Source organism: Myiozetetes cayanensis, unplaced genomic scaffold, assembly GCF_022539395.1.
Source record: "Myiozetetes cayanensis isolate MyiCay16 unplaced genomic scaffold, myiCay2020 scf26, whole genome shotgun sequence".
Classification (NCBI taxonomy): Eukaryota; Metazoa; Chordata; class Aves; order Passeriformes; family Tyrannidae; genus Myiozetetes; species Myiozetetes cayanensis.
In genome coordinates this window covers 4,606,163-4,631,495 of record NW_026087477.1, presented here as the reverse complement: position 1 = coordinate 4,631,495, position 25,333 = coordinate 4,606,163, and the positions used below count along the sequence as shown (strand labels likewise).

Below are 25,333 nucleotides of genomic sequence, written 5' to 3'. Positions count from 1 at the left end.
TTTACTCACCTGCACCATGTTATTGAGGAGTCAGATAATTTTCTTTGGGGTTTTTTTTGGGTTTTTTTGCCACGGACTGAAGAAACTCAAACAACTGACATTAAAAAAGAATTAACTCTTCTGCATATTAAGGCATTTTCTTTCTGGAAACCCAAGGCCATTTTGTTTTTTAGTTCCTGGGATGGATTTGTTCATTGACAGCAGCAAAATAAGTGTCTAAATTCAAAAGTAACTGGTTCCTGCAGAGCTCCTGGGGCTGAGCAGGACGTGGTGGCTCCACAGGGTGAGGTCACTCCCACCTTTATTTTCCCTGGCTTCACTTTCTACCTTCCTGAATGCAGATGGGAGGGCTGGAAATCCCTTAAATCACTCCCTTCACACACAGGGGGAGATCAGAAAAGTGTCTGCTCATGGAAATGATTCCGTGCCCGTTCGAAAAGGCCAAACTTGATGGCTCCCAGCTCGTCATTATCTGATGGGGAAACATCTCCCACATCTGTCAGCACCCGTTTGGGGAGGTTTAATGATTTAAAAACTCCAAGGGAGGAGTAAAATATGTTTATTTGGGCTTTGGGGAGGGTGTTTTCACCTCTGGGCAGTGCCAGGGTCGCTCCATCTCTTGCCCTGCCCGGAGTTGACATCACAAGAGGCACAAACAAACAGGGAAAAGAGAAGCTCTTGCTGGTCTGAAGCTGAAATATTTTCCATAATCCGTGTTTTTTAAAACTGCCAAGCTGAGGACAAAAGTCAGAAGAAGGGGAAAAAAAAAGAAAAAAAAAGAAAAAAAAAAAGAAGTTATTTTTCAGCCTTGGAAGGTCAAGTTCTAAAAATAAGTGGAAAACATGGAAAACATCTACACCCCGTGAGGTGGGACGTGAAGGGTTTTCCGAGGGGTTCTTGTGGGGGATCAAGGGATGTGAAAGATAGAGGGAAGGTTCCCCAAAAGCATCTCCTTTTCCTCCCAGTCCAAGGGCAAGAGCTCTTCACAAAGGCTCCTCTGTCCCTGCTCCAATTCCATCCCTGGAGGTGTCCAAGGATGGGGCTTGGAGCAACCTGGGATAGTGGGAGGTGTCCCTGCCCATGGCAGGGGGTGGGATGGGATGGGATGGGATGGGATGGGATGGGATGGGGTGGGATGGGATGGGATGGGATGGGATTTAAGCTCCTTCCAACCCAAACCATTCCACGATTCAGTGTAGCTGGACCAACCTGACCCAGTTCATTCAGGAGCAGGTCAATAAGATTGGAGAATTTCTCCCCCTCCCAGGAGAAATCAGAATTTCCCAGCAGCTCCTGTTCAGCTGTGTTTCCTTCGGATGCTGCTGTTTGACGCCTGCGAATTCCCAAAATAAACCCCGGGAAAAGAACCAGATGCCGGAATTTGGGAACCTGGCCGCCAGCAGGAGCCTCAGCCTTGTCCTACCTCTGTGCCTCCAGACAAAACAAAACCCCCTGCTCCCAGAAATCCGTGGATTTTCCAGCTTGACCGTGTCCAAACGTTCAGCTGTTGCTAAAACACAATCCCGACAAAACAGGATTCCAAACGATCCCCTCGCGGTGCCGGGGCAAGGGCAGTCAGGGATTAACTGGAGAGTGAGGAACAACAACACCAGCAGGGAGAGGCTGGCTCCCTGTGGGATAGAAACACCCAGGGTGTGAATATTCCAAACAATCCCGGCGGTTCCAGGGGGGAAAACGGCCCCGTCCCCCTCCCTGCATTCCCTCCCTGCCCTCATCCCTCCTGGCTGAGGAGTCACAGCCTGCTGCAAGTCTGGGTTGTGTCTCCAGCTCTGAACTCCTCAGGGAATCGGGGCACTGAGGACCTTTTGTAAATAATTCTGGGTTTTCTTGTTGTTTTAATTTATCTGTCTGTTGAGTCGGTGCCGAACTGCAGCGAGGGGGGAGTCAGGGCTGGATGTGGCCCCGTTGGGAACTTCGCTGGGTTTATCATTTATTGCCCCTTGCTGCTGCCTCCCCTGATGATGGGATTTGACTCTTGTCCACCAGAGCCCAAAAATAAATTAAAATGCAAGTCACACAGCTCGCTGGGGCAGTGGCACAACCCCACCAGCACAGCCACTGGCACCTTGGGATGAGAGCATTTCCCTGGAAGGAGCCACTTCCTGACACCCCAGACACTGAGCCCTGCCCTCAGGTGAGATCAGGATTCCAGCAGAATTCCTGCTTTCCTGCCTATTCCCCCAAAACTGTTCAAAATCTGATTTTTAAGGTCCCTTCCAACCCAAACCACTCCAGGATTCCGGGAAACCACGAGTAAGGAACAGCAGCAGCTCCTGCCCCACGAGGCTCTTCCCTCTCCCTCTCTCTCGTGAGGCTCCCACCAGGACAACCAGTCCAGTAACTCACTTTTCACTGCCCCATTTCACTCCTGAGGGAGAAAGAACCCCCCCTGAGTGCACCGTGGGAAGGGGGGTGATCCTGAGCAGCAGGAAGCAGGATGAGGCTCAGAGCCCCTCCAGGTGGATTTGGTCACCTGGAGCTCCATCCAGGGAGTCCCCTCGGGGACAGCAGCAGATGGGACCAGTCACAGGATGGGTGACAAAGCCATGACACAGGTCCAGAGCCTCCCCTAGGAATGTGGGATCACCCTGGACGTTGGTCTTTACTTAAAATACAGCCCAGAACCTCCCAGTGCTCTGCTGGGTTCTGCTCCTCTCCTTTCTGCCTCCAGAAAGGTCTCAGCACCGTCAAACATTCCACCCTCCCGGGTCCCCCACTGGTGCTCCCAGCCCTTCCAAGATGCCTGAGCTGTTGTGTCAGCCCCATCCTGCCTGAGGAGAACCTGGAATTAATGTGGCTCGTGCAGAACCCGGGCCAGGGGGCCAGTGGAAGCCCCCCCAAACCCCCCAGCAGCCCTCGCTCAGCCTCCTGGAGGGCTGGCAAAGACAAATGGGGACCAAGCAGAGGGGCTGGACGGGCCAGTGGCACTTTGGGACTGGGAAAAGCTCTGTCCCAGCGCTTGCCACCCTTTCCAGAGGCTCCTGGAACGATCCTGATGGATGGGGGAGGAAAGGCTTGCCAGGGCTCCCTCTCCCCACCATCACCCTGCTCCCAGCTCTCCCCCCACCCGGCCCATGTCGCAATCCCACCCCCCCCTCCCAGGAGGGTCGTTAAAACCTCACAGGAAACTGCTGCACATTTTTTCCTGGGCTATTCATGCCCTTTTTTTTGGTTTTGTTTTTTTTTTTTCTATCAGGGACAATAAAGATTTCCAAGGCTGGGTTAAGCTCCTCTCGCAACAATGAGCTCCTGTTGCTCCAGGAGCCAGCAGGAGCCCAGACATTGAGGAAACTGGGAATAATTCACTGGAATTGTACTGGGAAAAAAAAAAAAAAAAAGAAAAAAAAAGAGGACTGGAGGCTGTTTTGACCAAGAGAGATGCAAAGTGATGTGATGGTTAAGCCATCACGGCTTGCTGGGAATTATTATTGGGACTGTCATTAATGTTTGGGGTTTTAGGCAGGTTTTCCCAGTTAAAAAGGGCTTTGGCCCTCATCTCCCTTTTTTGGATTTTGCTCCTAAAAAACAAAAAAACCACCTCCCAGAGCCATAATGACAATAACACAGATTCACTGCCTGCCCTCCCCTCGGCACCAAGTCACTTCCCAAAACTCCTGGGGATGGCAGAGCTTAAAAAATAAAAGCTTTTCTGAGCAGGCTGGCTCTTCTTTCCCCCCCTGGACGATGTCTAAAATTGATCTCTGCTGTCCAACCTTCTCCTCCTGTAACCCAGGGGTCTTCAGCAGGAGTGTAAACAGGAATTGGCCGGTGGCAGCCGGGACTGGAAGTGCTCAGGGCTCTGAGATCACCACGTGTAGGTGGGCAGACAGCACGTCCACGCTTTAATAGCCCTGGGACCTCTCTTAGGGAGCATTGACTCGGGTTTGAACGTGGACCAAGGCTTGTTAACTCCCAGGGAACATCTGGCACTGCCCCCTGGCCAGGCAGAACCCTGGAGCTGAGGGAATCTCCTCGCTGTGTGAGCACAGGGCTGGTTCAGCAGCCCCCCTTGTGCGGGAATAAAGACATTTCTGTGCCACCTCCCCTCCTAAAACTGCCCTCAAAGGGAGGGTTTGCTGCCCTTGAAGAGGCCACCAGCCCTGGGACATCCAGCTGCAGAAACAGAGCAGCTCCTTTCAGCCAGGAACACCCCCGGAGAACGCGGTGATGATCCCACCCCGCACCACCGACACCTCCAGGACAGGGGGTGCAGCCAAACCCACAGCTCAGGGCAGGGGAAAAGGGGAAAAAACCTCCAGCCTGGGGCTCCAGGGAAAACCCTGTGCCTTCATGGGGAGCCAAGGAAAGGAGCTCCATCCACGGGGCACAGAGGTGGCCTTTCAGTGGGCACATCCCAAAGGGCCAAGGGGGCAGCTCTGGGTTCCACAGCCCCTCCTGCCTCCCCCGTGGGGAGCACTGGGGAGCCCCCCCCTCCCAGTTCAGGCAGGCCACAGAGCCAGCCTTTCTCCTGGAATCTCCAGGGGAACCCCCAGGGATTTTTTTTTTTCCATGCCCAGGGTTATGTTCAGCAAACCTGCTGAGCAAACACACAGCCAAAAAAGCCACAGCCTTTAAATAAGTGTTGATTGGAGATTAATGACAGTTCTCTGGGCACTTCCTCTGGCTGGTTGAAACAGGGGCTGTTTTTTCCCCCCTCCCAGTTGTCCTCTCCCTACTAATTAACTCCACTGCTTACATTAAAAAAAAAAAAAAAAAAGAAAAAAAAAAAGATACCCAGGGGGATTTTAACAGCTGGAATGAAGCAAAACCAGCCCTGAGCAATCAGGTCTTTTCAGGACAACGGTGATCAAAGAGGTGCTCTGTAAAAATGGTCTTGGCAGCCAGCTGTTGGCAGGGGACATAAAGCTTTTTTTTCCCCTGCTGGAAATTAGATTTAAACTTGTACAGAGAGGAAGAAAGGATCGATCATCCTGTAATAATCCCCCTTTCTCCAAACTCAGCTCTTCCAATGGGACAAAGAAAGGGGGGGGGAAAGAAATCCAGGCCGAAGTGTAACACTCTCTGGCTCATCTCAGGAAGAGGCTAGACACTTAAATTCAGTTTTAATATAGACATTTAGCACTTGTGTGAGGAAATTTGTCTTTTTCTTACACCAGGGAAATGGGGGAAAAAAAGCCTTTGTGAATGGCAATGAAGATTCTCTTCTTTCTTCAGCTGCTGAGGAATCAGGGGGTTCATGGAGGGCACAAAGAATAGAGGGATAAAGGAAGCACCAGCAAATTGTCAAGGTTGTTCTCTAAAGTGCTCTCATAATCCAGATGTAAAATGAGGACCCTGAAAAAGAAAATGAGTTTCTTATTATAACAGAGCCTCAGCATCCCACCCAAATCCTCCCTCCTCTTAGGGGAGTGGGAGAGCAGAGCTTTGCCTCAGCCTTTTTGGTTTTTTTTGCTCATCCCCTCCTAAAACTGATCTTAGACCTCAAGCAGACAAGAATAAACCTTCTCCCTGGGTGGAGCCCACCTGTGCTGCCTCCTCCAGGCCATTGGCAGGTGCAGGCCAAAAGAATTAATTAAAAGGGTTAAATTAAAAACAGCTGCGCTGGGAGAGCTGCCCCTTTCCCCAACCTGAGGGCTCCCTGGCTCCCAACCCCCTGTTTTCCTGGCCCTCAGCTCTCTCCTCACACACATGTTGTGTTTTCTGAGCTTTGAGACATTACAGAGCACTGGCTGAGTCCGAAAATGGCGCTTCTTTGCACATCACTGATGAACTCACAGGAAAATTCAGCATCATCCAGGCTGGAGGGTTGTTTTGGGGATGTGTTTCACTTCTTTTTCTCGCCCCCAGAGAAATGGAAAAACAGGCTCACAAGGGGTGGGAAGCTCTCCAGGACGATGGAGAGCAGGGACTAATCCAAACCTCTGGAGTTTTCAGGAAAATATCAGCCCAGAAAACCTCACAGGGACGAGCTGGCTCTGGAGAATTTCTGGCAATTCCTTCTCCCGACCCCACCCAAAGCTGAAAAACAGAAGCAAATCTGCTCTTTTTTTCCCCCTGACATCTTTCAGGATCGTGGTCTGTGCAAAGATCTAAAGTTCACCTGAACTTCTTATCCAAAGGGGAAGAGCACAGGTTGTTCCTGATGGTGATGGGCACAGATTGATTTTAATCCCCCTCCTGGAAATGAGAAGTTTGGGCCTCTGCCCTTTTTGCAGTTCCTTCAATAAAGCCCAATTTTGGCCAGCACAGCAGGCAGGATGTCCCATTGAGCTCCCCTCAAGCCAGGGCACGTTGGGTGGGAGTGATACCCCCGAAAATGGTTGGACTCCAAGAGCTGCCCCCCTCAAAAAACTCCCTCCTGGACGTCCCCTCAGCCTTTGCAGGCTTTCTGCACAAGCCATTCCTTCTTCCAGGAAAAGCACACACCATTCCAGGAACCCCCCAGGCCTCGGGTGGATAAACGGGGATGGCAAAAGCGATTTCCATCCGGAGCCGAGGCTGAAATACTGACCAAAGGGCTCCTGTGCAGGCCAAGATTTCCCCAGGAAATCAACCCCCCAAGGCATGATGGTTTGGAGGGGAGGATTTCTGGAAAGGCCTAACCCTGTGCACTCAGCAAAACCTGATCTGGACAGCCTGAGGTCATTCCCTGGCTCCCAGGCACAGCTGGGAGCTGCTCCCAACGCAGCGGGAAGAGAAGTTGTTTCTGGAGAGATCCAAGTTCTGAACCTCCTCATAAAACAGGAGCCTTGGCCACTGCAGAGCTGCAGGTGCCCCTTGCAGTGCTTTGCTTTGGTCCTCTTTCTTTATTTTCTTGTTGTCCCCCCAGCTGAGGTTTGTGGTGGCCTCTGAGTGGGATAGGGAAGAGAAGGGATGAAAAAAGACAAAAGGTGCAAGGTTTATGCAAAGCTGGCCAGGCCTTCAACTTTTTAAGGCTGAACTGGAGGGAATTTGCTCAGAATTATATGGAAAGGGCTATTCCTTTACCCCACCCTGAGGATGAGCCATCAGTCCAGACCACCTGCAGCACCTCCAAACCAAAACCTACACCCAACACCAGGTTCTCACGGGGCAGTTTTGCTGTTTCCCGCTGTTCCTCAAGTCATGGAGTCCACAGGAATCACATCCCTGGGTTTGTGGCAGCCTTTTGGATCCCTCAGCCAAGGAGGAGGACGGAGGTTTTCACTGGTGTTGGGCTGAGCCCCAAGGGAGCAGCTCAGGATCAGCCTGGGATCATGGGGACCACTCTGGGATCAGTCTGGGATCACAGGGATCACTCTGGGATCACTCTGGGATCATCTGGGATCACAGCAATCTTCCAGGCTGTTCCAGTGCTCCATCTATCCCAAAGTTTGGCTCCTGACAAGACACATGGACCGATCAGGACACCCAATTCATCTGGAGCTGTAACACCTCCCCCCCCCTGCATTTCCTGGTACCCCCTCACGCCCACAGAGAATTCCAGGTTATTTATCTGCCCCTCCCCAGGATTATTCCCATCTGGTTTCCCCACCACGACCTTGCAACGCTCTGGACCTTCCCCAGGCTCTTTATTACCCTGAAGTGCTGTGGGAGTTCTTCCCCCTCTTGGCTGGTGGCCCTGGCTCGCTCCTGCTCCGAAGGAATTCGTTGCCCAACGTTCCACCTTCCTCCCCTGGTTGAAATGACATCATCCCCGAGGTGCTCTTTGGGATTATTGCTCTCCAGGCCTTCTCCATGTCCCTTTTGCAATCTCCCTTTTCTTCCAGCACAAAGTCACGTCCTGCCTGAGGCTGGAATGTCACTGCCATGCCAGGAGCTTCCCGGAGCATCTTTGCTCTGTCCTCATCCTATGGCTGGGGGAAAAAAAAAATAAAAACAACCAAAAAAAACCCCCAAAAAAAGCGGGATCCGGTTCAACATTTCATCTTCTCAATGACACTTGCTAACAACTTACATGGAAAATACTCCTGGGCCTCCTCCATGTGACATCAGGCTCATGGATTTTCTGGAGCGGGGCTGAGGAACCACTCGCAAACTTCTGTTTGATCATAAATCAAGGCCAGTAATGACCTTTCCCGCTGAAAACAGCCCCAGGTTTGCCGTTTCCAGGCTCCAGGACCGGCCTGGAATTCCAGCAGCTTCCATCAGAGCACCTGCAGCAACTTCTGGGCGGTGAATCCCGACCGGCACCGCTTTTGGAAAGGCTGTTCTAGGTGACTCTGGAGGGAGCAGCCTGGGCAGGCTCCTGATCTCTGCTTTTCCATGGCTCTTCCAGGCCTTTTCCCAGCTCTTTACTCCTTGTCCTCCCAGCTGCCTTCCCCCTGAGAGCTCTGCCTCAGGCACAGGCCAAGGATGCCTGGGCAATTCACCTGGAAGTGCCGCTGGAAGCCCGGTCGGGGGCAGGTTGGATGAGATCCAGAGCAGGTCCTGAGGGGCCAGGGGCTCTTAAATCCCATGTGGGGGACCCCCAGGAGGCAGTTTAGGGCAGGGGGGATCCCTCCTGAGGAGCAGGCTGGGAAACTGTGAGGGAAAAGAGAGAGAATCTTCATCCCAGGGAGCACATGGGACACTCCCAAACATCAGTGGCACAGTGAGGAACCTTCTTGCCAGCCCTGAGGGGCAAATCCCTCAGGATTTGGAGCCCTCTGTGTTTAGGAAGCTGGGGGAACCATCAACTGAAACGTTTCATGGAAACCCCATAAAATCCTGGGACCCCAGAGCTTTCCACCCTGCCTTGGCCCAAACCCCTCCGGCGGGGCTGGGGACACTTCCAAGGAGCTCCTGATTTCTGGGAAGGTGTTATTACACAACCACACTGCAGCCATTGACAGAGCTCAGCACTGGGCCTGCTTCCCTCCCCCCTTCCAACCCGCAGCACTCCGCAAGGAAAAACATTCCTTCCACTTGGAGCTTCTCCCTGCCCCCAAGCCAAGCCTGGGCCAGGCCCCCCCAACTCCTTCCTCACCCCCAGAACACCCCAAATGTCCCAGGGATTCCACGCTGGGGGGACAAGAAATAAATGCAGCACCCCAAACACCCCTCAGTTCTAGATCCAGTTTGCTTTGTCAGGCAAGAAAAGAAGTGGATCATCCCCAGCCTTCCCTGTGGCTGCTGCTGGGAAAGCACAAAGTTCCTCACGCTCCTTGTTTTCCGAGCTTTTCAACATTTCCGAGGTGGAGATGGGGAATTCTCATGTTTGACACCCAGAGGAACCGAGAGCTGAAAGCCAGAGGGGGGAAATCCGTGAGAGCTGGAGGCCAGAACGTGAACTGGTTCATGTTCCAGACCTTCCTGCACCTTCCAGGTGTTGAGCCCAGCAGGAACCTGAGCCCCTCCCGTAAATCCTGGAGCCACATTATGGGGCTAAACACACCTTGCAGGTGTGTTCTGACCCCCCCAAATGTTGGGTTCCTTCCCATCATCTCATTTTTAAGGCAAGGGCCAAGCAAAGAGACTTCTTGTCCCCCCAGCAGGAAGAAGGATTTGTTTGGAAGGATTTACTTTAGAGGCAGGGAATGCACGTTGTTCTTGAACAAAAAGCCGAGGAAAAAGCCAGGGGTGGGACTGGAAAATTTAAAAAAAAATAAAATAAAAAAAATACTGGTTTTTCAAGGGGTTTGTTCTGCCCAGAACACAAAACCCAAGCTCCTGTTTAACCCTGCCCCAAAAATTCCAAACCTGGGGGGGGAAAGAGGGAGGAGAACTCAAACTGCCACTACCTGAGGGGCAACACCGCTGATGCTCCAACCATCCCGAAATCCCAAGGAGACCCCTAAAAACTCCCCCCACTTTTCTCCTTTTTCCTCCCCACACCAACCTGGGGAAGTTCCAGCAGGCTCTGAACCCTCTGTGAGGGCCTGGCTTTCCCATCACACTCAATCACCTCCATCTGCCCAGGGAGGGCTGCCAGGAATTCCACGACGCTTTTGTTTTCCAGCTCGGATCCAAAAACATCTGCTCTGGAGAGATCCCATGGACAGGGATGGCCGTGCCCCCTTCAGAAAAGGAGTGTTTTTAACCAGTCTCCTCCTTCCAGAGAAGGGTTTAATAGGTAACAGATACCCTCAAATATCTCCTCGAATAAAATAATTGAATTTTTTTTTTGCTTTTGCTGGGATTTTAGAAACTCTGCCCCTTTTTTTTTTTTTTTTTTTCTGGTGGTTTTTAACTTCTGGGGCCACTTAAACAGGGAGGAGATCCCTTCCTGGGGTATTTTTGTAAAGCTTAAAAACCTGCTGAAGGCCACAAGTTCTGCTGATAAAAGGATAATTCCCTCCATGAGTTCCTTGAATCCAGACCCTTGTTTAGGATCAACACACACTTCAGCTCTTCTCAAGGAGAGGGACTTAGGGAGGATTTAAATACCCTTTTGGAGGGAAGGATTCCGAACTTTATACCGAAATATCACGTTTTTAATTCTTATTTTCCTATTAAATATTTACAATGACAGTTAAACATCAAGATTCCGTGTTAAACAACAACTTAACAACTTTATTGGCTTTTCAATGCTTAGTAAAACAACGAGCTCCGTTTCCTGGCTTTCCCATATCGATGTTACCTTTTTTAAACGTCCCTCATCATCTCCAAGGACCTTTTCCATCCCAGATCACTGGAGAAAAATCTCCAAATCTCCTGCTCCTCTTTCCCTCGGTGCTTGATGTCCCCATGCCTTGTTCTGGGAATCCTTTCTGCAGCCACAGCTGGACCTGCAGGTGAATCAGTTCAAGCAGAATTATCCCGGGAAGTTGGCATGGTGGCAGATATTTCCAAACAAAAGGCTGGTGGGTGTTGCTGCGATCCCAAATCGAGCTGTTCTCTGGGTTTTGTTGTATTTTTTCTTTTTCCCCAGCCCCTTTTTAGCTTTCCTTCTGTGTCCCTCTCGTGGTAACAGAGCAGAAGTGTCTCCTCTGCAGTGGAATAACTTAATTCACAGCCTTCCAACCGTTTTTTTTCCCCTGCTTTTTTTTTTTTTTCTCCAGTGCTTTTTAAATTTTAAAATAAAATAATAAAGTAGACTTGATTGATATTTTGTCAGTTTAAAAGAGAAATATTTTTTATTAAAAAACCCCCAAATATCAAAACAGGTATTCTTTTCTCTTCCATTTATTACTACTCACGTGAGGTAAAAGTTGAAGGAATTTTCATCTGAAGATTCGTTTCCAAGGCCAGGACAGGGCTTGGAGCAACCTGGGCTTGTGGAAGGTGTGGAAAGGTGTGAAGGGGGTGGAACTGGATGGGCTTTAAGGTCCTTCCAACCCCAACCATCCTGGGATCCTCTAAGTTTTAAAACACTCCTGGACGTGAAACAAAAAGAGAAGGAACAGAGAAGTGGGAAAACCAAGTGATTAAATGTGCAGAATAAAGGTCCTGAGTGCATTTCTTGCTCAGCTGGGATGTTGAACATTCCCAGAGCTCCTTCCTCCACATCTGGGCTCTGCTCCCCCCTCATCTCCCCCTTCCACACTTCCTGGCCTTGGAAAGAAGTGTCCAAATGAAAATTCCTTAAAATTCCACCTCACCTGAACGGTGATAAACGGAAGTGCAAAGAATAACTGCGTTGGGTGTGCTTTTCAAATTAAAAAAAAAAATTATCTTCTATATGGACAAAATTTCAATAACATTTTATTTTATAAAAACCCCAAAAAACCTGAAACTGCAGGGAAAAACGTTGGCAGGCTGCGAATGAGTTATCCCACTGCGGATTGGCTGCCGCACCTGTCACTCAAAACCAAACCCCGCCTCCCACACCGCGTGGGCGGAGCGCCCCCACCCCCCTTCCTACCTCGAAGACCAATTGGCTGCAGCTCCTGTCGCTCAAACCCAAACCCCGCCTCCCCCTGTGTGGGCGGATCACGCCCCTCGAGGCCCCGCCCTCCCTTTCCCCTCGAAGACCCATTGGCCGCCGCGCCTGTCGCTCAGAACCGAAGCCCCGCCTCCCTCCGCGTGAGGGGCCCGCCCTCCCCACCGCCCCGCCCTCCTTTCCCCACCTCGAACACCCATTGGCCGCCGCGCCCGTCGCTCAGCGGCGAAACCCCGCCCCCCCCTCAGCGTGTGTGTCTGTGTGGGTGCGAGCGCGCCCCCTGCCGGCCGTTACGGGGGCGCCGCCGTGCGTGTGGCGTCACCCCGCCCCCGCGTCACCGCTCCGGGCCTGGCGCGCGCGGCGGCCGCGGCCGCACCGACCCCCTTCTTCTCCTTCTCCTTCAACCCCCCCAGCCGGGACCCCCTCACGGCCACCCCTCCTCCCCTCACGGCCCCTTCCGCAGGGGGGACGCGCCCCGAGCGAGCGCCGGGTTCGTTCCTCTCTCTCAGCTCTCTCCGCCTCTCTCTCTCGGTGTGTGTGTGCCGTGTGTGTGTGTGGCGGGGGCGGCGCGGCCTGGTGCGCGCGGCGGATCCCGCCGCTCGCGTAGCGCGGCCGCCCGGCGCTCGCTGAGGGCACAGCCGAGCAGGAGGAGGAGGAGGAGGAGGCGCCCGGCCTCGGGCCCCGCCGCCGCCGCCATGAGCGTGGAAGCGTACGGCCCCAGCTCGCAGACCCTCACCTTCCTGGACACCGAGGAGGCCGAGCTGCTCGGCGCCGACACGCAGGGCTCCGAGTTCGAGTTCACCGACTTCACCCTCCCCAGCCAGACCCAGACGCCGCCGGGGCCCGGCCAGGCGGGGCCGCAGCAAGGCCAAGGCCCCCCCGGCGCGGGGCAGGGCCCGCCGGGGCCGCTGGAAGCGCAGGTGAGGAGGGTGGTTTGTTTTTTTTGGGGGGGGGTTTTTTGATGGGGGGGAAGGTCCGGAAGGGGCCCGGGTTGGGGTCGGGGTTGGGCGGGGAGCGGGAGCCGCGTGTGGAGCGGGAAAGGGAGCGACGGATCCCGCCTCCCGTCGCGACAGGAGTCGCGTAAAAACCACCGCAAAAGCTCCGTGTTATTTCAATTTTGGTTTTTTTTTTCTTTTTTCCTCTTTAAACGTGGCTTTGGTTACCGAAAGTTGGGCGCTGAGGGAGTTCGGCTTTAATTTTTTTTTTATTTTATTTTAATTTTATTTTTTTTTTTAACTTCTCGTGGCTAAAATACGCTTTTAGTTTTTTATTTTAAAATGCGTGGGTTTCGTTCGCCATTACGATCGGTTTTATCGTCCTTTTCCACCTTTTGTGCCGCCCCGGGTTTGCTCGGGCTTTGCGTTGGAGGGACAGTCGATACCGGCCTGAGGTTTAAGTTCTGCTTCCTCGTGACTTAAAAAACAGGTTTTGGGGCCTATTTTTTTTTTTTTTTTCTGTCTTTGTTATAGCTCGGTATTAAAAACCCCTTATGATTGCTTAGCAGTTCCCAAAAGCGAAGGCAGGCAATTTGTGTTATATATTATATTTATGCTCACAAGAAGACGTTGCCACTGCTCCACCTTCTCTATGCCTGTGGTAAAAGCGACAGAAAAACTGAAAAACTCGTCCGTGTTTTTTTTTTTTTTTAAAAACTCCCACTTTTCTGCGTTTTAAAGATCATGGAAAGCTCAGCTCCATTCCAGATTCCTGCCCCACTATTAACAATTAAATACTCGCACATTTATCCACGTGTGAAGGGCCGAGTTTAAAGAGGAGTTGAAACTTTTAGGTAAGTTTTTCTCCCCAACCAAACGCGGTGGAGCCGAGGTTTTTATATCTTTTTTGGCCTTTTACTCGCCAAAGCAGCAGCAGAGCCAGCACTGAGGATCCCCAGGTGTGAAGGGCAGGGCTGAGGGGGGTTTTTCCTCCTGTCCCCGGGGGGTTTATCCCGGGACAAATCGAGTCACTTCTGGCGTCTTGAAAGTGCCCGGTGACATCCTGGGTGGTGTCACAGGATGTGCTCAGAAGGGCTGTTTGTTTGTCTTCTTTTAGCTTCACTTTGGGGTGGAATAGGTCAGAATTATTTGGTGCCGGTAGTAAAATCGGACTATGCGTGGATTGATGTTAAAATTTTTAATTAAACCTCGGGTTTTAAAGCTTTTAATGGCTTGTGATCGCTCCAGAACTCGCCAGGAGAGAACATGTGGCCAGAAAAAGGAGAAAAACCACCCCAAAATAAGCCTCATCAGCTAAAAGACCAGACAAGAGGATTAATAATTGCTCTTTTTTTTTTTTTTTTAAATGTCTAAACACGTTTGAAAAACCTTTGAAGTGAAAAGGGGAAAAAAAAAAAAAAGAATCCTAAAAGCTCTGGAGAGCACATTGAGGTGCTGGTTTGTCTGGCAGAAAGGAAGGGATTTTATGGTTGGTTTTTACCTTTTAATCCGTGTATTTTATATTTCTGCCAACTCTGGTCCTCCCTTTGACTTCAGAAATGTGTTTTTTTGGGGGTGGGTGTGAGGGGGATGGACCTGCAGCAACCAGGCCTCTCAGGAGCGGAATGAGAATCCTTCCCTCCCGAGCTGGAGTCAAACAAACCCCCTGGATCTGCTCAGACCTGCCCTCTCAGAGGCCTCCCGGGTGATAAGATCAGGAACGAGGTGGTTTGTTGTGTTGGTTTGGGGTTTTTTTTTCTTTTTATTATTTTTTTTTAAAGGTTCTGGGGGAAATTTTGCTGCCTTCAACAGCTGAGTGAAGCTTGTTGTGCCTTTTGGCAGGGGGCTTATTAAATTATAGCAGCTTCCCAACTGATCACGTTTTGCTTCATTAAATATTATTCCTGTGATTATAATTAAAGCTAATTAAGTAAATATGTGAAGCTGCTGAAGGTGGAAACTTCTACTCTGCTGTTGCATGTCCTGGTGTTTAAAAACAGTAGCTGAGCAGTGCAGGACCCCTGATTTTATTTATTTATTTCAGGGAAATGTGATGGATTAGTCAATAAAAATTTAGTTTCACCAAGTATATTTAATTAATAGCTTAAGAGCCTGTTAAAATTGATTAGTGCCCAATCGACAGAGGATAAAGAGCAGGCGTTCTCTGCTGGTTTTCCTTCAGGGAACTGGGTTCCCATTGCTCACCTGCAATTAAATATAGGAATATTTGAAGGGTCCAAGGCCAGGTTGGAGTCACCTGTTCCCGTGGCAGGAGGTTGGCACCTGTTGATCTCTGAGGTTTTCTCCAACCCAACCCCATCTCTAATTCCCTGAAATTCCCATTCCTGCCTCGTTTTTGGCTCCTGGGCCAAGGGCTGTCCCAGCAGTGCCCCCGGTGTGGAAGTGGGAGCCGAGGCTGGGGCAGCCCTGAGGGGTTTTTTTTTTATGGTCTAGACTAGGGAGGCTGGGTTTGATTTCCAGCCCTAACAAAGCCTTTTTTGTCTCAGCAAAATGACTTCTTGTTGCTCAGGTCCCATCTGGAAGCTCAGCCCAGGGTGGGGTGTGGGGGGGAAGAGTTCTCACCAAGAGCCACTTCCTCCTTTTGAAAGGGAAAGCAAATCAGCCTTCAGGGGGGTTCTCAGAGCCCACAGCGAATACTTCAGGCCTCCAAAGCCCAGAATCCACCAACCATCACCTGGGCTATCCATCCAAGTCCAAAAATGGGTGCATTCCTGAACAGAATTCGGGGAGAATTAAATTTCTGGGGCTTGGGGCTGAAGGTTTGGCTGCAGAAGTCCCTTTGTAGCCAAACACCCCCTGAAGTGCAGTCAGCTCTCCTGGTAAGGCTCAAAAGGCCCCACTCGGGAGTGGGAACTGGGGCAGGTGGCTCCAGGTGTGGCTCCAGGTGTGCTCCCCTGGGCTGGCTGGGCTGGGAATGTTCCCTTCCCGCTGCTCTGGGGGCTCCCACGGGAGAATCCTGCGAGGCTTTGGGTTGGGAGGGATCTCAGAGCCCGCCCAGTTCCACCTCCCTCTATCCCACTCTGCTCCAAGCTGCCCCTGGACACATCCCTTGGACTTTGCTGTCCCCCAGCCACTGTTCCAGAGGCCAGGAAAGGAGCAGGGAAGTGCCAGGATCTCTGTGGCACCTCAGAGCTGCCTTTGGAGCTGCTGAACTTGCTGGGCCAGAAGTTGCAGCCAACAAGTTGGAAAATAGAGAAGTTCTTTCCCCCCCCCCTCCCAGACACACACACACAAAACAGTTGCTGGTGCCAGGTTTTTAATCCTGTGCACATAAAGTGACATCACAGGAGGGTTGGGAACAATCACTTCCTCCCTGGGAGCCTGCCAAGGCCTCTGGCTGCTGCTGGATCTTCACAGGACAGGTGACATCAGTGACACCAGTGACATCATCCCTGCCCAGCTGAGGGCAGGAGCTCCCCGGGGGGGTCACCAGCACAGTCACCTCATGCACAACTACAGGGAACTTGCAGTTATTTCTTCATTTTCTGCCTTAAAAACCAAAAATAAAAGGAAGAACACCCAATTTTTTACAATTGTATTCCGGTTCAGGAATCCCAGGTTTTTAGGAGCACCCAAGAAATGCACTGAATGTATTCAAGTGACAGATGAAGTTTTGTCAGCTGATGTGGACTGAGAGTGTGTTGTGGCTCTTTGGAACAGAGAAATGCACCTGCTTTGGGGTAGGGAAAAAAAAGGAATAGAAAAATGCAGCTGCTTTAGGGCAGAAAAGGCCTGGGAGTTGTGCTGCTGAGGAACTCAGGTGGACTTAGAGCTTTGGAATTCCACCTGTTCCACACTCCCCTGTTCTGTGAAGTGGCACTATCCATTTCAGATGGATTTATCAGTTGGAGATGCTGTTGCACCAGGTAGATTGCATTAAATCTCAGTGCAACCCAGTTGTTGAAACAGTGAGTGAGTGATTTTTTTTTTATGCTGCCATTTGTAGATAAATCTTGTCTAACAATTTGTGCTTCTGAAATGCTGAGAGGGGTTAATACACCCCAGTTTGCTGGGATGGGGAATTTACTTCAGCACTCATTCCATGTTAATGTTGTGCAGTCACTGCTGTCACTGTGGTGATCCCTTTCCCACATTTTTCCACTCAGAATTATGGATCATGACACCCTTAGCCCTCCTCAGGTTTTGGGGGGATCTTGGCTGAACAAATCAAAGAATAAAGAGCCTGAGCCCAGTTTTTTGGGGGGGTGTGGAAGGTGCTGAAGCCCCTCCTTGCTGTAGGTGTGGAATGAAACCAGGACACCTGGGAGGCCCAGTGACATCCACACCCCTTTTGCTCCTTCCTGCTGGGAAATGTGCCCAAAAAAAGGAGTTATTTTTACCAGGAGAAAAGCTGGGGGGGGGGGGGTGGAGTGTGCAGAAGTTGCTGACACAGCACCAAATGGTGCAGAATTCCCTGCTTCTGGCATTGGTGTGTCAACAGCAACAGGAATAGGTGGGGAAAGTTCTGTACAGCAAAGATCCTGAAATTAAAAAAAAAAAACAAACCAACCCCAGTGTTTGATCCTGCTGGAATTGTTTGAATGGAATTCTGTTATGTAAGGCTGTGGAAAAATGGAACTGCAGCAAAGCAATCTCCTTTTGTCAACTTTTTTTTCCCCCCCAACTTATCAGTTGGAGTTTAAATAATTGGGTGAAGCAGGAGCTAATGGGGCAGGTATTGATTATGAGTTATGTAAGGCTGTGGAAAAATGGAACTGCAGCAAAGCAACCTCCTTTTGTCAACTTTTTTTTTTCCCCCCCTTCCCACTTATCAGTTGGAGTTTAAATATTCCTGTGAAGCAGGAGCTGAGGCACTGAGTCCATAATGTGTGTTTTTCCAGCTCTCAGCAGCGTTTTTCTGCCCTGTTGAGGATTTGAAAGGAGACACAAGCCTGTGCTTGGGGCAGTAGGGGTGGTTTGGGGGCAGAACTGAAGCTCTGAGCTGTGTTCCAGGTGAATGGTCCCGATGGGATCCTGCAGAACGGAGCTGTGGATGAGAACGTGGCCAAGACCAGCCAGCTCCTGGCAGAGCTCAACTTCGAGGAGGATGAGGAAGACACCTACTACACCAAGGACCTCCCTGTGCACGCCTGCAGGTAGAACCCAAGCTTTATTCCCAGAGGGAAGGAGCGTTTTGGGGGAGTGGAAGGGGGATTTGGGACCCTCTGAGCTCCTGGACGGACTCAGAGCTGCCACATCCGCCCCTGGTGAGCTCTGACCCACCCTGGGGAATGAACACGAGACTCAGCCCAGCCAGGGATGGCAGTGGTGGGAAGGTCAGCTCTGAACTCCCTGGGGGAGTAAACAGGAGGCTCAGCCAAGCCAGGGATGGCAGTGCTGGGAAGTGTTAAAATGTTTGTGCTTGGCTCGTGTTTGGTGCTTTCACCACCCCTCATGTTTCCCAGCTTTCACTTCCCCTTATTTCTGTGCACTACCAAGTGGCTTAGATGTTTGAATTTCCCTGGGAGCAAGCAGCCACTCACTTCCTGGGTGTTTTTTTCCCCCTCTGAATGGCAGTTACTGTGGGATCCACGACCCTGCCTGCGTGGTTTACTGCAACACCAGCAAGAAGTGGTTCTGTAACGGGCGTGGCAACACATCGGGCAGGTGAGTGGGGAAAGGAGGGAAATACCAGGGACAGCTCTGGGTTTAGGGGGTTTCTTTGCAAGTGTTGTGGTGGCTGGGACTTACTTGGGGGATAAATCAAAGTCTAGTGGCTTAAAAGTGAGGAATTTTTGACACCATTTCCCGTTTCATCCACCTTAAAACATCCGCACGCTGAGAAACCCCATCTGCGGCCTGGGGTGAAAAAGAGCGATAACCGAGCGGATAAATTCAGTCAGGACTAAATGTGATGCTCCCATTAATGGCACCTCCTCTTTTGGTTTCAGCCACATTGTGAATCACCTGGTGAGAGCCAAGTGCAAAGAGGTGACTCTGCACAAGGATGGGCCCCTGGGGGAGACCGTCCTGGAGTGCTACAACTGCGGCTGTCGCAACGTGTTCCTGCTCGGCTTCATCCCGGCCAAGGCAGACTCTGTGGTGGTTCTGCTGTGCAGGTGAGAGAAGGCCTTTGCTGCCACCTCTGTGCCAAGGCTGTTGCATAACCTGCTTTCTAAAGGGCAGCTCCTGCCTTCACTTTGCACCAAAATGCTCTTGCTTTGCCACCCCTTTTCCAGGTAGAGTTCAGGGTTGCAGGTAGGTAATGCAGTAAAGGGAAGTTCTGTTGTGCTGGGCAAAAATATCTTAGTTTTGTAGAAGAATGTTTCTCCCAAGTGAGGGATTCCTTAGTGGGAAAACTTGGTTTTCCCCTTTTTTACCTGAGATTTTTCAAGTTTGGAAGAGTAACAGTGACTCTTCCACAGGGTGTTTTCCTCTCAGCTCATGGAAGCATTTGAGACAACAGTAAATCAGGGATTGTTCTCTGACAGGTTCAGTCAGGTTTTTTAACTGTATTTTAATTCAGGGCTGTCACTTAGCTTGTATTTGACAGTAGACAGTGTGTTTCTGTGGAATGAGTCCTGCTTGTTTAAACAGCAGATGGGAAGTAATCCCAATTTCTGATATAATGGGCTGTAACCACTCCCAGGGGTGTCGTATTTAACATTTTAGATGCAGGCATTTTCAACCCTAGAACCACCCAACCAACACTCCTTACAACGCTGACCCTTCCCAGTGCTGAAACAGCAAACACATGGACTAAAACACTGATTTTCACAGCAGGCTTGGGGTTGTTTTGCCTTTTTTTGCCCCCCCTTTTTAACCAAGATTGGAGCTGTTTCAGGAAGCCCTTCCATGTGTGTAATGAGTGCCCTGGTGCCCGTTTTGGTTGTGCAGGCAGCCGTGTGCCAGCCAGAGCAGCCTGAAGGACATCAACTGGGACAGCTCCCAGTGGCAGCCCCTCATCCAGGACCGCTGCTTCCTCTCGTGGCTGGTGAAGATCCCGTCGGAGCAGGAGCAGCTCAGGGCCCGGCAGATCACGGCCCAGCAGATCAACAAGCTGGAGGAGCTCTGGAAGGTACCTGCTGATACCCCTGAATGCTGCTCAGGGGGTTCCCAAAGCACCGATTCCCTGGGGCTGAGAAGGAAGGAAGGGGTTTTGAGCAAGTGTGGCACTCAGGGAAGCACTGAAATCACCCAGCTGGGGAGTGCCAGAGGGTTCAGAGGGAAAGCTTCACCTTGGGGTTCTTCAGGCAGCTTTCTTTGCCCATATCAAGTCTTTCCACACCTTTCTGCTTTAGGTGTGGAGCAGCTGGACTGTTAATTCTTGTTTTCTGAGAGGTTTCTCTGCAGACTCTTCAGAGCAGGACAAAGCTGGCTGGATTTAACCATGGCATGGAATGCCCTGGTGTAGCTTTTACCCCTTGAGACAACTCCCCTGCTACCAAGGCACAGTATCACTAGTCCTGTTGTCACTTTTTTTATCCTTCAGACTTTGAAACTAAACACCCATGCTTTAAATTCTAGGAAAATCCATCTGCCACCCTGGAGGACCTGGAAAAGCCTGGTGTCGATGAGGAACCGCAGCATGTCCTGCTTAGATACGAAGATGCTTATCAATACCAAAATATATTTGGTCCTCTGGTCAAGCTCGAGGCAGATTATGACAAGAAACTCAAGGAGTCTCAGGTAATTTGCTTTGAAATTTGCCTGTTTGAGGGGGTTTCTGACCAGTCCTCTGGAGTCAAACTCATGGTTAGGGCACAGAAGGAAGCCTGAAGTGGAATAAATGTCCTAATTACTGGGGTGTAGCAGCACTGTAATATCAGCAGTAGTGGGAGAGGAAGGAAAAATCCTCCAACTGAGGAGGTTTTTTTAAGAGCTTGAAACACTTGGGAGCTTCCATCTTTTCTGTGTTACAAGTTTTTCTTCAGGTGCTGATTAGGGCTTTGTCTCTCACAGCTCACTTCTGTAGAAGAGAATCAGCCTCCTGCAGGTGGTGAGAGCTCAGTCCATGGCGATAAATACAGATTTCTGTGACACTGGAACCCCAGGTTTTGGTATTTTGAAGCACAGTTGGCAAACAGCTCTTTTTTTTTTTTTTTTTATACCCTTAGACCCAAGATAACATCACAGTCAGATGGGACCTGGGCTTGAACAAGAAGAGAATTGCTTACTTCACTTTGCCAAAGACCGACTCAGGTAATGACAACTGGATTGTTTTTTGGGGGTGGTTTTTTATACCTGGTGAAAAAAAAAAATCAGTGTTTGAAGCACTGTGAGGATCTGAGCTGGGACAGCAGGGAGTTCTTGAAGGGTTTTTGTGGTGGGAGATGGGTGCTGAGAGCATTTTTTTTTTCCCCTTCCTTTGTAGACATGAGGCTCATGCAAGGAGATGAGATCTGCCTGAGGTACAAAGGAGACCTGGCCCCGCTGTGGAAAGGAATTGGTCACGTTATCAAAGTTCCTGATAGTATCCTTTACTTAGAGAGCCCTCCGTGAGCCTCAACCTGAGGCTGCAGCCTCTCCAAGAACCCACTGAATACATCCAGAAGTAATTCTGAGATAATTTCAATTTATCCTGGGGGATCTTGCTGCCAAAAAAAAAAAAAAAATGACCAGAATTGGGGGAAAATAAACTTCAAATTGTTGCTATAGATTACTACTTAACGAGGTTCTACAGATTATGGTGATGAGATTGCCATCGAGCTGAGGAGCAGCGTGGGAGCCCCTGTGGAAGTCACTCACAACTTCCAAGTGGATTTTGTGTGGAAATCTACTTCCTTTGACAGGTATTGGGAAAACACTGCAAAACCTGCCATGGGGTTGGTGCAGGTTCTGCCTGTGGGGTTGGGGTTTTTTTTTAATCTCTTTGCCTTCAGTGAGTGGTTTTGGTCCAAAAAAAGTGGTGTTGCTTGAACTGGTTAAAATTTCAAGGCATTTGGGGTCTTCAGCCACATCTGTACTACATTTTGTAGGTTGGCTTATTATCCTGTTATTAGGATATTAGAATTCCCTATTATTAGTATATCCTATTATTAGTAGTAGTAGTAATATATCCCATTGCTTATTCTGGGTGCAGATTTTCCTCAAATCCTGCACCTAAAATTACTGTCCCAGGTTTTGTCCCTCTGCACATTTTTCTGATTCCTTTGTGACATTCACATGGAGGAAAAACAAACCCTGTGTTCTGAGGGTGTAACTTTTGTCTCCTGCCTCTGTTAGCAGGGACTTTCCACCTCTCTCTTTTCCAAGAGGTGTAATTTAAGTCTGTGCCTGCTCCATGGGACACCTGTGGACGGTCAAGTTGAGGTCACACTGATGTCCCTGAGCCGTTTTTCTGCCCTTGCCTCCTTTCAGAATGCAGAGTGCCCTCAAAACGTTCGCTGTGGACGAGACCTCGGTGTCTGGGTACATCTACCACAAGCTGCTGGGCCACGAGGTGGAAGATGTGATCATTAAATGCCAGTTGCCAAAGCGCTTCACAGCACAAGGACTTCCTGATCTCAACCACTCTCAGGTAACCCCCTCTGCTCTTTGCTGCTTGCACAAAATATGCTGAAGGATTTATGAACAGAGGTTAAACAACCTCACCGTCCCATGCACTGAATGCTCAATTAGCAATTAACCCCGTTTTTGTAGGTTTATGCCGTGAAAACAGTCCTGCAGCGTCCTCTGAGCCTTATTCAGGGTCCCCCTGGCACTGGGAAAACAGTGACATCAGCCACCATCGTGTATCATCTGGCCAGACAGGGCAATGGGTAAGAACTGCTCTCTGCAGGGCTTTATGTGTGAGGTTACTTTATTAATGGAAAGAATCACCTTGATTTAAAAAAGAAATGAAACTCCTTCGTATCATCGACGGAGCTTTCCTAGAACTGTGTTTTTCTGGGAGGACTTGGGTTCAGCAAATAGCCTTGCCCAGCATGTTTTTACTACAGGTCTGATGGACAAAAAGAACAACTTTGCAGCTTCTTAAGGACTTGTTTGGTGGTGTTTCCCCAGGCCTGTGCTGGTGTGTGCTCCCAGCAACATCGCTGTGGACCAGCTCACCGAGAAGATCCACCAGACCGGGCTCAAGGTGGTTCGTCTGTGTGCCAAGAGCCGTGAGGCAATCGACTCCCCCGTGTCCTTCCTGGCACTGCACAACCAGATCAGGAACATGGACAGGTCAGGAACGAGCAGAACCCCCCCTGGTTTTAGGGACGCAGCTGGTGGGTGTTGTTGTGGCTCAGTTGTTTGCTTGGCTCACTCTTCTGTGCGTGTGTCATGATTAGTTAAAAATGACTTTTGCTGTAATCCTGCAAACAATCAGGGCCTAAAGCAAAATCCCTGGGGGTTTTTTTGCAGCATGCCAGAGCTTCAGAAACTGCAGCAGCTCAAAGATGAAACTGGAGAGCTCTCATCTGCTGATGAGAAACGTTACCGGGCGCTGAAGCGAACCGCGGAGCGGGAGCTGCTCATGGTGAGGCCCCTGGGCTCTGCTCCCACTGGTGGGGCTCAGATGACCCCTGGGGGGGTTCCTGGGCTGGCTCTGAAGGCTGTCCCGTGTGGGGAGGGGTTAACCACGCCCTGTTTGTGTCCCAGAACGCCGATGTGATCTGCTGCACCTGCGTGGGCGCCGGGGACCCCAGGCTGGCCAAGATGCAGTTCCGCTCCATCCTGATCGATGAGAGCACCCAGGCCACCGAGCCCGAGTGCATGGTGCCCGTTGTGCTGGGAGCAAAGCAGGTGAGCCCCTTGGCTTCCATCCCAGCAGGCAGCACCAAGCAGTGACATTCCCCCTGTAGCCACACAGGGATGGCAGGGATGCAAAGTTCTTCACTCTCCTGAAAGACAAACCTAAAGGACTCCTTATTTTCTGTTAGTCCTGTCAGTTTTCTGTTTCCGTGGTGTAATCTTTGCCTGGAACATTTTCTGCTGTTGGAACAATCTGGAGGCTGAATAAGCTTTTATTTCGAAAACATCAGCTGGAAAGGGAGGTGACACTAAATGTTCCTAAGCCTTAGGTGAGATCTGAAGCTTAGCACAGGCCAGACTGATAAGCTCCTAATATATCAGGCAGGGGTTTAAGCTGACAGAGTTTGGGGTTTAGGTTGGATATTCAGAAGAAGGTATTCCCTGGGAGGGTGGGGAGGGGACTGGCGCAGGTTACCCAGAGAAGCTGTGGCTGCTCCATCTCTGGAAGTGTCCAAGGCCAGGTTGGAGCAACCTGGGCTTGATTCTATATCTTACAGTAGGATATTGCCGTTGCTTTAAGCAAGAAAATAAACTTTGTCTACACCCTCTCCTTTCCCACAGCTTATTCTGGTGGGTGACCACTGCCAGCTGGGGCCTGTGGTGATGTGCAAGAAGGCTGCCAAGGCTGGGCTGTCCCAGTCCCTGTTTGAGAGGCTGGTGGTGCTGGGGATCCGGCCCATCCGGCTGCAGGTGCAGTACCGGATGCATCCCGCCCTCAGCGCCTTCCCTTCCAACATCTTCTACGAGGGCTCTCTCCAGAACGGGGTCACTGCAGGTGAGCAGCCCAAAAGCCGCTGTTCCCACTCCCTGAGGCTCAAAGGCAGCTTCTTTAATCTGCCTTGCCCCTCCTGAATGAGAACAATCCCCACTGTGCTTAGTTTTGAGTGTTTAAGGGGTTTCAGTATGGAAATATCCAAGTGTTCTTGTTCACTTCTGTTTCTCCTGCTGCTCTCCTGCTCCTCAGCCGACCGTGTGAAGAAAGGCTTTGATTTCCAGTGGCCACAGCCTGACAAACCCATGTTCTTCTACGTCACCCAGGGCCAGGAGGAGATTGCCAGCTCGGGCACCTCTTACCTGAACAGGTAACTCCAACACCCACCCTGGAGCTGGGCTGGGACACTGAGGGACAGGGCTGTTGATCCCCGTGCTCTGCAGCAGTTCTGAGTCAATGAAACCCTGGGGGCAGTGAATGAAGAGTGAGTTGAAGTGGCTCGTGGGGCTCCTGAGCAGAAGCTGCCGTGGAGGATGGTGCAGGCCGAGCTGCAGGTTGCAGTTGGTTTGCCCTGGGCTCCCCTGACAGTAAACCAGGAGAGAAGGGCACCCAGTGGGAGCAGTGCAGAGCTTAAGTGGGTTTGAATTGCTCTGTGGAGGAGTTTGTCTTCCTTCACTGGCTGTATGAGGTTGTGTAAGGGATGATGAAGTGCCTGATCTGTGGGATGAATAAACTGACTGCAGCTACAGCAGGAAATGCTGATCCAGTTGCAGTTTGAAGCTGGAATTCCTGCAGCTCCTGAAGCAGAGCCCTAAATCTTGGATTTTAGTGGTGGTGCAGAAGGGATGGCAATTTAATTTTCATTCTTTTCTGCCCATTCCAACTTCTTTGTCAAAGAAGGAGCTTAAACCACTTTGTTCCTCTTGGTTGTTCGTGTGCCTGGAAGGGAAAGCAGACCAAGCTCTGAAAAATAGCTGCTGAGATATTTTTAATCTCAGTCTGTTTCCTGAGCAGCATGTGCAAGACTTGGAGACAGCAGAGCAGATTGTGCACAAACAAACAGCACAATAGTTGGCTGATTGGCATTAAAAATATTTCTGTGTTTGAAGCTTTAAGGTGAAGCACCTGAGGGATCTGTTTGCACGGCAGGTTGGGATGGTTTTTGGTGGTCTTGGTTATAAAAGCGTTTTGGAACGGTGGCCACTGGGAGTTCTGCTGTTC

At 50.6% G+C, this 25,333-nt stretch overlaps 1 protein-coding gene and 1 long non-coding RNA gene across 5 annotated transcripts in view; one reads left to right on the top strand and one right to left on the bottom strand.

The window, feature by feature from the left end:
- Positions 1 to 5,067: 5,067 nt before the first annotated feature.
- LOC126642898 (uncharacterized) lies at positions 5,068 to 12,644 on the bottom strand. 3 transcript variants are annotated; one of them, XR_007629630.1, is made up of 8 exons: positions 12,501 to 12,644; positions 11,082 to 11,258; positions 10,523 to 10,670; positions 9,782 to 9,959; positions 7,919 to 8,484; positions 7,540 to 7,817; positions 7,051 to 7,341; positions 5,068 to 5,316 (listed from the first exon to the last, which is right to left on the bottom strand). It is a non-coding gene; the product is annotated as an uncharacterized LOC126642898 (long non-coding RNA). The 3 variants fall into 3 exon arrangements; XR_007629629.1 differs by having other exon boundaries at positions 5,068 to 7,341; XR_007629631.1 differs by lacking the exon at positions 7,051 to 7,341.
- UPF1 (UPF1 RNA helicase and ATPase) overlaps positions 12,316 to 25,333 on the top strand; it is a 20,518-nt gene continuing 7,500 nt past the window's right edge. Inside the window, exons 1-16 of one of the 2 annotated variants that reach the window (XM_050320866.1) lie at positions 12,316 to 12,684; positions 17,674 to 17,816; positions 18,238 to 18,327; positions 18,612 to 18,779; positions 19,558 to 19,738; positions 20,188 to 20,349; positions 20,778 to 20,862; positions 21,035 to 21,133; positions 21,335 to 21,452; positions 22,021 to 22,180; positions 22,303 to 22,421; positions 22,666 to 22,830; positions 23,011 to 23,125; positions 23,248 to 23,391; positions 23,962 to 24,175; positions 24,365 to 24,482. In XM_050320866.1, coding sequence (XP_050176823.1) covers positions 12,460 to 12,684; positions 17,674 to 17,816; positions 18,238 to 18,327; positions 18,612 to 18,779; positions 19,558 to 19,738; positions 20,188 to 20,349; positions 20,778 to 20,862; positions 21,035 to 21,133; positions 21,335 to 21,452; positions 22,021 to 22,180; positions 22,303 to 22,421; positions 22,666 to 22,830; positions 23,011 to 23,125; positions 23,248 to 23,391; positions 23,962 to 24,175; positions 24,365 to 24,482 — 2,306 coding nt within the window. In that variant the 5' untranslated portion in view covers positions 12,316 to 12,459. The remainder of the gene's footprint in view (positions 12,685 to 17,673; positions 17,817 to 18,237; positions 18,328 to 18,611; positions 18,780 to 19,557; positions 19,739 to 20,187; positions 20,350 to 20,777; positions 20,863 to 21,034; positions 21,134 to 21,334; positions 21,453 to 22,020; positions 22,181 to 22,302; positions 22,422 to 22,665; positions 22,831 to 23,010; positions 23,126 to 23,247; positions 23,392 to 23,961; positions 24,176 to 24,364; positions 24,483 to 25,333) is intronic. The other variant, XM_050320867.1, reaches the window with a different exon arrangement.